The following is a 10,887-nucleotide window of genomic DNA, read 5'->3' as shown; positions in this document are numbered from 1 at the left end:
AAATAAATCCCACCATCATCTAATGAAGCATCATTTCCAGTGAAGAACATTAAATATCATCTCCTGCATTGGGTATGAATTAGATTATTGTGTCTTTCTTCTTTCGATTTTTAGCTCCTATCCAATCTTGCTGAGAATCTATAACCAAAAGGGATGTCACAGCTGATCGTAATCTTATCTGTACCCAAGATTAATATATACTTCACCAAGTGGTAGCAATCATGTGCAGGATGTGAGTTCTCCTTTCCTCTCTAGCCCAGAACTATCAAGGGTATTTGCAATGCCAAAACTGCTGTACCAGCTAAGAGCAATTATCTACAAATGAGCATACAAACCTATGAATTAGGTGTTGAATAAGGCCATTTGGCCCCTGGAGCCTGCTCCACCATTCAATGAGATCACAGCTGATCTGATTATAACCTCAACCCCATATTCCCACTTATCACCAATAACATTTCACTGCATTGCTTATCAAGAATGGATCTTCCTCCGCCTTAAAAATATTCAAAAAATCTGCCTCCACTGCCTTTTGATGGAGTACCAAGGATTCACAACCCTCAGAGAAAAAAAAATTCTCCTCATCTCTGTCCTGAATAAGTGGCTCTTTGTTTTTAAATAGTGACTCCTACAATCTCCCATAAGGGGAAACATCCTTTCCACGTCAACTCCTTCAGGATCTTATATAGTTCGATCAAGGCATGCCTACTCATCTAAACTCCAGTGAATTCAAATCTAGTTTTTCCAACCTATCCACATAAGACAACCTGCCCATTCTATGTATTAGTCCAGTAAACCTTCTCTGAACTAGTTCCAATGCATTTATATTCACCCTCAAATAAGATGTGCACAAATCTGGTCTCACTAATGCCTTGTGTAACTGAAACATAATCTCTCCATCTTTGTTTTTAATTCCCCCTGCAAGAAATGATAACATTTTATCACATTTCTTAATTTCTTGCTGTACCTGCATTCTAACCTTTTGCGATTCATGCATTAGGACACCCAGAGCCTTCTGCATCTCAGTTCTCTGCAATTTCTTATCATTTTGATAACATGCTTCATTTTTATTTTTCCTGCTAAAATGGACAATTTCACATTTTTCCACATTATATTCCATTAGCCAGGTCTCTGCCTGCCCAACTAACCTCTCTATATCCATTGGTAGTCTCTTCATGATTTTTTTTTACATCTTATCATCTAGCCATCTTTGTGTCATCAGCATGCATATCTTTAGCCTCTTAATCCAAGTCATTGATATTAAAGTTGTAAAAGACGAAGCCCCAGGCCTGACCCGTGTGGCATACCATTTGACCCATTTGTGACTACTCTCTGGGGCAACTTCACCATTGTGTTGTGCCTATTTCCTGGCACGAAACCTTGGTGAAGTCAGACATGAAGCGATTAGCGTGATCTGTTCCCACTTTCACACCGGTTCTCCCTTTACCAAGGCCCGAAAATGGCCGCAATCGGCACCGTGCCCAAAACGAGTGCAACGGCCATTTAAATGTATTTGCATACATTTCAATTCACTTTATGGGCTGCACGCCCTATATAACCAGCACATTCCCCTCTACCACAATGTTCGCTTATCTGGAATCGGCTTGAAACAGACATGCTCCTCATAAATCTGATTTGGGTGCTCCATCAGTGAGGGTTAGTGAGGAGATAGGGGCCTAGCGTCCGACAGTTGTGTGTCTTTTATTGCAGCCATTTTGTTTTTCAGGGTAGTGGGGGGTTGGTTGGGGGGGGGTGGGGCTCTGTGGGTGATAGGCTGCTGCTCAACATTGTGTCCAACGTCCAATTTGCAGCATTGACCTTGGGACTTGTGGATGCTGCTGGGTCCTAGGGCACTCGGCACTCTTCCAGCTGAAGGATGTGCACAAGGCTCTTGGAAATTGCAATGCTGCAGCCTTAGAACTTTTGAAGGAGCTGTGATTCTGGGGACCGTGTGGGTGGGGATAGGGGTGTGGTCTGTGATTCTGGGGGGTACGTGGCTGGGGATGGGCAGGGTCTGTGATTCTGGGGACCATGTGGGTGGGAGTGGGGTGCTCTGTGATTCTGGGGGTTATGTGGCTGGGTGATTTGGGGGGGGGGGGGGGGTGTTTGTGATTATGGGGGACATGTGGCTGAGGGAATGAGAAGTCATAATTTTGGGGACATGTGGCTGAGGGAATGAGGAGTCATAATTTTGGGGACATGTTGGTGGGGAATGGGCAGTATGGACAGTGTGTGTTGCTGGGCTAGGGGCAAGCAGCATTCCTTAACCTCTACGTGTGTTCCTCTACTTCTCCAATCCCCGTCCCCTCCTTCAGAGTGATGAGATGACTTTTGTGATGCAACCGATTGATCTTGCTGTTCTTTTAGATGCTGCTAGAGCTGAGGAGGAGGAGCTGGAGGAAGAATTGTGGGCACAGGAGGCCCAAGCCTTATTATTTGCAGGAGTAGAGAAAGATGACCACCAGAGGCAGGAGGTACCACTATTCGTTCAGAGTGAGGTACAGAAAAAGGGTGGGGGTGGGGGCACCCACTCTCAGTGACTGTCAAATTAATGGCCGCTCTGAAATTTTATGCAACTGGCTCCTTCAGATCCCTAGCAGAGATGTCTGGGCATTCTCCAGTCAGCTGTGCTCACCTGTGTCAAGCAGTTCACAGAAGCCTCGTATGTCCAGGTACATCAGGAAGCCCAGGCTGCAGGGTTCAGGGCCATTAAGGGGTGGTAGTTATAGGACTGATGTCAGAGGTAGGTTCTTTACCCAGAGGGTGGTGAGGGATTGGAATGCCCTGCCTGCTGCAGTTGTAAATGTGCCTAGTTTGGGGGCATTTAAGAGATCCGTGGATAGGTTTATGGATGGAAAGGGATTGGTTTAGGTTAGAGGGTCATTGCTTTTTAATTGGTCCACTGCAGATTCCACAAAAAATTGCCAACAGAAGGGGGTTCCATTCCCTAAATGTCCAACTGGCATGTGATCATAATATGAACATTATGCACATCTGCGTGAGACATCCAGACAGCATGCACGACAGCTTCATTTGCAGGAGCTGACATACCGGAGGCCTTTGAGGAGGAGTCTAGGCTACAGGGGTGGCTTGTGGGTGATGTGGATTATTGCTTGGGACATGGCAGATAACTGATGCAGTGATCCACTATAATGAGGCCCAAGTAGCCACCCACGCGATAGTGGAGAGGTGCATTGGGCTCCTCAGAACGTGATTCTGCTACCTGGATCGCTCTGGTAGGGCTATACAATACGGCCTCAGATCTCTTCCCACATTGTGGTGTTGTGCAAGGCACAGCACAATCTGGCACAGCAGAGTGGTGACCTATTGGAGGATGAAGTGGAGGCTAACCAGCCAAGCATTGCTGGGGAGGAGAGTGCCCAGCAGGAATGGGGAGAAGAGGAAGAGGGGCACCCAGGTACTGGATGGCTGGCAGCTTGAATGAGGTATACAAGGGAGGCCCTGATTACCAGGCACTTCAGTCACCAGGGCCTTGTGTCTGTAGGTTCCATTCCTTTCCCCATCAAAGACCTTCCATCTCCTGCAACATTGTTACAGCAGAGTGGTGAGCCTGGGTACTCGCTGTTAGTGAGATTTTTGGCAGGCAGGAGGGTGATGACGATTCGCTAAGCACCATTATGACGATTCCCCGGTACAAACTAGTCTGATTCCTACATGAGCTCCACAGGCATTTTGGCACCTGGGCCCATATCTGTATAGGGGGTAAGGGATCTGAAGGGGAGAGGGGGGTGCAGCAGAACAGGAGGGAATCACTCATGGGGTATGGGGAACCAATGGTTTCATTTTCTCAGTGACACAGCATTGAGAGGCCTCCCCAACTGACATCAACATGAAGCATCCCTCCGGCGAACACCAGTGGAAGAGGATTCGTGTTCGAGAAAAAAAGTAGGCACAGGTGGCTGGTGAAAAAACATTTAATGACGACAAAAGAAGTGTTTAAATAATAAGTTCTCATAAAAACGTGCAAACAATACATTAAGGTGCTTAAATATCTTTCTAACTAGTGCAGCCCTTCACCCATGCCATCTCAGTTCAAGTACAACTTCCTAACCTTACACAGCCTACCACTACAGCGCTGAGATTTCCCCAGAATATACATTGGAAGTGGAGGGGGCCAGCTGCCTACCTCACCCCATGGCCTGTGATGTATGTCAGCCGTCCTCTGGAGGCCCTGGACCTTGAGGGCTCTGGCTGGTTTCCAGGTGTCTGGGACATGGCCATGACATCCCACTGCCCCGAGGTGTCCTGGTGTTAGGAAGTGGGGAGGCAGAAGGTTTAGCCACAGCTTTCTGGCTGAAAGGAGCCGGTGTGGGCTCGAGCTCGAGCCCTTCCTCCTCCCTCATGGTTTTTGTGGGCCGCTGGATCACTTCATGGGACGGCGGTGCTTCTGCAGTGAGCTCCAGAAGCTCTGACATCACCTAGCAGTGCCAGTCCTGGAGGATCATCTGTGTCCTACCCATGGTCGTTGAGCCGTCTGCAGTAGCAGATGGTCTCAGGACGGCCGGATCTGTCCCTGCAACACAGGACACAAGGTTAAGTGCAAGAGAGAAAGGAATCTGGGATGCAAAACATGTGATTCACATTTCTCCACTGAAAATGGAACAACACAAAAGAAGATCATATCACAGGACCAGGCCCTTTGGTTCTAAGCCTGCAGCAACCAGGCTGCCCATGCGAATTGTAATGCCCTACCATTCCTGGGAGCATATTTCCATCCCATTCACATAGTAGTAAACACCTCCTTTAAATGTCAGTTTTGTGTCTGCCTCCGTTATGTTCTTCAGCAACAGGTTCCAGGCACCCACAATCCTCTCGTGCGAATGAACAAGCCTTATACATCTCCTTCAAAACTTGCCCCTCACATCCAAAACCCATGCTCCCTAGAAGTTGCCTCAATTTGAGAGAAAGATTGACAGGTGCTCACTTCTTGACTCCAGCCTGACCAGGCTGAGCTAACAGCCCGCATCTCCCCTTCCCTGCCCACGCCTCAAAGGGGCTGAGGACCCAGAGGCCTGCCTCACCACCCCCTCTCTTGGGTGTTATGGTTGGTCTTCTCTTGTGGGGACAGAAGCAGCCATGAAAGAAATAATGCATGACTCCTGCAGAGTATTGGGTGGTGGCCCTTAGAGCAAGCGCAATGCTACACTTGGTGGGAGAATAGGAAGGAGGTGCTTGGGGGTCAGGATCTGGAAACATGCAGTGCGCTGAGGTTTGGAGAATCGGGAAGATGCTAGATGGGGTTCAGCACTAACTTTTGCTGCTAGGATAAGGTCATTGACCTTCTTGCAGGGTGGGGAGGGAGGGAGGCATTATTCAGCCCAGGAGCAATGTGGCAGGGGAGCCACATTCTATTTTGTTTTTGCACATGTGCAGTTGGTGGCTCCAATCGGAGCTGCAGTGTTTTGGATGTGTCAAGCCTCACCCACAGGCTTCTGCAATGCGATTCGGACTCACTGATACCTTTTCAGGCAGAATGCACGCGAGGGTCTAAAAAGTTGGACTTGAAATACTCCCAATTTCAAGTCTGCCCAACACTTAAAATGAAAATGTTAAAATAGGGCCCTCTGTTTCCTGTTAACTAGCTTATCTCTGTTTGGGCTGAGAATTGAACTAGGGGTACCTGTATTCTGAGTCAGCCTGGATTATATTAAAGAATCTCTTTTGGGGGAAATTGGTATTAATGTTTGGTTAAAGTATTAGTAAACAGCTTTTCACTTGATTATTTATCTGGAAAGTTAAAGTATTAGGCACAAGACAGACTTATATTAACACAGCAATGAAGTTATTGTGAAATTTCCCTAGTCACCACACTCTGGTATCTGTCTGGGTCAATGCATACACGTTTTTCAGACAGTGGGAGGAAACTGGTCCCCACACAGACATGGGGAGAACATGCAAACTCCACACAGTGACCCAAGGCAGGAATTGCACCCAAGTCCCTGCCACTGTGAAGCAGCAGTGTTAACCACTGTGGTACCATGAATACTGTGTGCTACCAAGGATAACTTTAGTGAGGCAGATATTAGGCTGTTCTCAGTCTGGGAAAATAAGCATTTCAGTAAGTATTAATGATCAATCTGAGCATTTATTATTGTTTGTGAGGCCATTTCCAAAACTGCTGTGAAAGGTTCAAGCTTTACAGAATTAATTCACAGCATTTCTATCGAGTAATCTCTTCCACACCAGAGAAGCAGTATCTGAGTATTTTGGAAGGCCATTATGTATTTCTCCAATCTGTGCAAGTGCATCCTGTAAAAAAAAAGTAGAATTAAAGGAAAAATTACAAATGCTAAATATCTGAAATAAAAACAGGTCTACCAATCTATTTAAAAAGAAATGACATGCTGTGACATTTCAGGTGTATACAACTAATCTGAACCGACAGTTGAGAGGAACACATTCTAGGAAAGTTGGAAAGGTAGATTTTCCAAACTCAATAAGGACCCAATTCATCATTCAACCTCCAATCTGAAAAAAAAAAGTACATACCCGAGCATGCACATATTCTGCAGCAGAACATGCATCCCCTCAACCATCTTGCCATATTGATACAGGTAGAATCCAAGCTCTCATCTGAAACAGGATCTGTACACGTGGGGGTGGAGGGCATAGTGGGTGATGGGGCAAAGGGAGTCTAATGTTTGTGTCAGGCCCCCTTTCAGATTAGTTTGTGACTGGCTGCAGTATGGGGCCACATGAGATGTGCAAGTACTCTCAGCAGCCAAACGAGCTATCTTTAATGGGGGCAACTGGAAAGATGAGTTTTAATTCACAGTGGAACTGGGAAGTCAGCAGTGCTCCTCCTGGCTTCACATGAGATTTGTGCTTCACTGCCTGCTGAGACTTGCTCCCCTATTCCCAGGAGCTGCTTTGAACTTGGGCCAGATTCATTCCTCTGAGGATTAATGATTTGCCTCTGGAATTGCAAGGCACAGATAGTAAACTGAGGCCACTGTGGAACCACTTGGTGTGATCTTGTTACTGTCTGCACCGGGTGAGTGTGGTGCACTAAGTTTCTGGCTGGATTTGGAGGCAATCCAATTGCTTTTCCACACATGCTGATTAACCTACTTTCTTTACCCAGTAATTTCTACTTGTGTATGAAAAAGAAATTAGAAAACAAGTTTTCCTTTCAGATGTTACAAAAGCAATATAAATTTCAAAATATATTAAGGTTCACACTGTTAAATCAAAACTAGCAGCACCCCTGATGACAAGACTGAAGGAGTAACACAACTGTGCAATCCAAACTACAGCCTGTGGGCCATTTTCAGTTTATGAGTCCTGTCTGATGCTGCTGTCAGTTTGACTACGTGGGTGTAATCGGACTACTTGGATCTTTCCAAATCTTGCCACTCTTTAAAATTGCAATCTCCATAGTGCTATTGTTTTACAACGAGGCAGTGGTTGGTTGAAATATTCAGTTCCGGCAAATAATGAATGTACGATCTGCTCCAGCAGCTGTGCAGAGTTGGCCAGCCAATGTAATGATGTCTCAAGTGGTAGGCTTGAATCAGACAATGAGCAAGAATCTTGGTGATTTTTAACCTTTACATCTACCGACTTGTGGTGAATTGGGATGCAGTTTGGATTGCTGCATGTGTCTTCAGTCAGTGATGGTCTCCCTGGCAATAGCAAGACTGTTAGATAACTGGAGGCAGGAGCAGCTCTGCTGTGGGGCTACTGGTGGTGCCTGAGCAACATGGTCTTCCAATTCTTCTTCTGTAAAAGAAAAGCACTTGTGCCTTGTCTGAAGTCACAGGAGCGAGGCTGCGGAGGTTGAAGGGCTAGTTCAAATGTCAGGAAAACTGGCAAAGTAATGCGTCCCTTTAACTCAGCTGAGAAAACACAATTTTATAAATTATCAAAGTGATATTTTCCTCCTTGTGAGAATATCACAAGCTGTCCATTACAAGTGTAGAAGTCAGGGAATTCACTTTTTCTTGATACGTGGTCCTGGAAAGAGAATAGAATAGAATCCCTACAGTGCAAAAGTTGGCCATGCAGAAGATTGCATCTGCATCTTAAGTAAGTCCAAGTCTTACCCTATCCCTGTAACCCCACGCATTTTGCACCAATAACCTTCTAATCTACAAGGGGCAATTTAGAATGCCCAACCTACCTAACCTATGCATTTTGGGATTATGGGAGGAAACCAGGATGCCCAGAGGAATCCCATGCAGACACGGTGAGAATGTGCAAACTCCATACAGTGACTCAAGGCTGGAATTGAACCTGGGTCCCTGGTGCTGTGAGACAGCAATGCTAACTACAGTGCCACCATGCAGGAAATATTTATTTATACCTCAGTGGTCTTAAAATCACTTCTAACTTTACTGTTGTGAATAGCAAGCCATTCTAATTTTAGGGAGATTAATAAGAAAGACCTCAAAAAGGTAATTATCTCCCAATTGCTTGCGATGCTACATGCCAGTGAGTACAGAAATAGAACAGGTCCATTGAATGTGTGGTTGGAGAGATGGTGCAGGAAGATGGAATTTAGTTTCCTGAGAAACTTGCACCAGTTCTGGTGAAAATGAGAACTGTATGGGTCTGAAGGGTTGGACCTCCTCAAAAGGAGGAGTTATACTAATATCATTGGGGAAGTTTTAAACCAATCAGTGGTTAGCACTGCTGCCTCACAGCACCAGGGACCCAGGTTCGATTCCTGGCTTGGGTCAGTGTCTGTGTGGAGTTTGCACGTTCTCCCCATGTCTGCATGGGTTTTGTCTGGGTATTCCAATTTCTTCCCACAGTCCAAAGATGCGCAGGTTAGGTGGATTGGTTGTCTAAATTCTCCCTCAGTGTACCTGAACAAGTGCTGGAATGTGGCGTCTAGGGGATTTTCACAGTAATTTCACTGCAATGTTAATGTAAGCCTACTTGTGACTAATAAATAAACTTTTACTTTAATTTTTAATTTTGCAGGGGGATGGTCAACAAGATGCAATAATAGAAAGGAGAAACAAGGTGCCCAAAAGAACAGGACAGATAGCAGTAGAGGAAGAAATGGTTTATTATTAAATAGGATCAAGCAAAGAGATTAAACCCATCATGGATTTTCATGTATTATGAGTGTAGATGCAAGGAGCATGGTAAGGTTGGTGATCTGCAGAAATAGTTCTATAGAAATACAAAATCATGGCAATTACAGAGCCTGGCAGGATTAGGTCTGAGACATTCCTGGCTACATAGTGTTCAGGAAAGATAGCAAAAGGAAGAAAGGCCAGTGATGGCTCTATTGTTTTGGTGGCGGGGGGGGCGGAAATATTACGGTCCTGAGAGAAAGGATGCCCTGGGAGGGGTCAAGAACAGAATCTCTTTGGGTAGAATTGAAAGAACTGCAGTGTTGCCCAGAAGACTTGGATGCAGTGCCAGAAAAAAAAAGGTTAATGATTTTCTTTGTTCTGACAAAATGATTTCAATGTGACATCCCCATGACAGGCTTCCATGTCTACAACCCTCAGACGCTCAACAGCCGGAGGCCACATGGTGTTCATGAACTTAGGAGAAATGCGAGCCCAGAATAATTATTGACCTGTCAGCAAGGCTTAAAGGTCTGACGCTTTTGAGGACTTGACAGCACTGATAGATGCAGCTTCTTACTTAAATGAGCTAGTAGAATAAGACAGCATGGTGGCACAGTGGTTATTCAATTCTGGTTCAATTCTGACCTTGGATGTCTGTGTGGAGTTTGTATCTTGTCCCCATGTCTGTAGGGGTTTCCTCCCACAGTCCAGAGATGTGCAGGTTAGGTGATTTGGCCATGCTAAATTGCCCCTTAGGGTAAATATGTGGGGTTACAGGGATAGTGTGAGGTCGTCGTCAGTGCAGGCTTGATGGGCTGAATGGGATTCTGTGAGGGGCAGCCTGCAATGCCTTATTTTTCCTCACTCGTTTGTCCTTACAGGGTAGAGTACACAATGCGACAGGGAGGGTTTGCACAGGCAGAGGAGCACTACTTGCCATCCTCACAGGCATAGACATCACAAGGGTGGCCCCACATAAACAGATGGGTGATAGAAAGGTGAGGAATCCTGTAGAAAAGGGTAAAAAAAGGTATTAAGTTCTACAGATGAATGGAATGGATGCAATCCTCCCATTCAACACAGTGCCAAAGACTCGTGAAAATAAAGCTGCATACCTTGGTGTAAATGTGTTTCTCTATTTTTTCTTGGAGAGAAGCTTCTTCCAATTGTATCTTCTTAATGCGGAGGAAGTTGTGTTCTGCCAGCTTACTGACCTTCTCAAGGCAGGCAGCACATCTGGCAGGTTGGTGCATGCTGGTTTCCACAATCTAGAAAGGCAAAAAAAAGAGTAACAATGACAACAAAGCAAGACCCTTCCTCTGTTTCCTCAATAATCATAGAATAGAATCCCTACAGTGCAGAAGGAAGCCGTTTGGCCCATCAAGTTTGCACCGACCACAATCCCACCCAAGTTCTAAAACTGTAACCTCACACGTTTACCCTACCACTCCCCCCTGACACAAGGGTTAATTTAGCATGGCCAAATCAACCTAACCCACATATCTTTGGACTATGGGAGGAAACCGAAGCACTGGAGGAAACCCACAGACATGGGGAGAATGTGCACACTCCACACAGGCAGTGGCCTGAGGTTTGAACCCAGGTCCCTAACACTGAGGCAGTGTTAAATCACTGCGCCATCCCATATGCTGATTCTTGTTGAGTTACAGCACCACAAGTACTAAGAGCCCTCCAGTCCCTCCTTCAAGTAATTTTCTTCAGCGTACAAGGTCCATGATCATTCTATTCAACCACAGGTGACATTACAGCTGAATCCTGTCTGGTGCTTATCCATGTCCACATTAACTTTTCATTGTGCACCAATTGATTGCAGCTAGAT

The 10,887-nt window shown here is 45.7% G+C and overlaps 1 protein-coding gene across 4 annotated transcripts in view; it reads right to left on the bottom strand.

Moving 5' to 3' along the window:
- Positions 1 to 6,114: 6,114 nt before the first annotated feature.
- Positions 6,115 to 10,887, bottom strand: part of LOC145342656 (uncharacterized protein C8orf48-like) — a 57,196-nt gene continuing 52,423 nt past the window's right edge. For 3 of the 4 annotated variants that reach the window (XM_080188202.1, XM_080188204.1, XM_080188205.1), the window contains exons 5-6: positions 10,163 to 10,315; positions 6,115 to 6,267 (exon numbers count right to left, since the gene is read on the bottom strand). In XM_080188202.1, coding sequence (XP_080044328.1) covers positions 6,163 to 6,267; positions 10,163 to 10,315 — 258 coding nt within the window. In that variant the 3' untranslated portion in view covers positions 6,115 to 6,162. Of the gene's footprint in view, positions 6,268 to 9,777; positions 10,056 to 10,162; positions 10,316 to 10,887 lie in introns of those variants that run through there. The other variant, XM_080188203.1, reaches the window with a different exon arrangement.

Source organism: Carcharhinus amblyrhynchos, chromosome 4, assembly GCF_965287045.1.
Source record: "Carcharhinus amblyrhynchos chromosome 4, sCarAmb.v2.hapA, whole genome shotgun sequence".
Classification (NCBI taxonomy): domain Eukaryota; kingdom Metazoa; phylum Chordata; class Chondrichthyes; order Carcharhiniformes; family Carcharhinidae; genus Carcharhinus; species Carcharhinus amblyrhynchos.
This window is presented reverse-complemented; position numbering and strand designations above follow the sequence as displayed.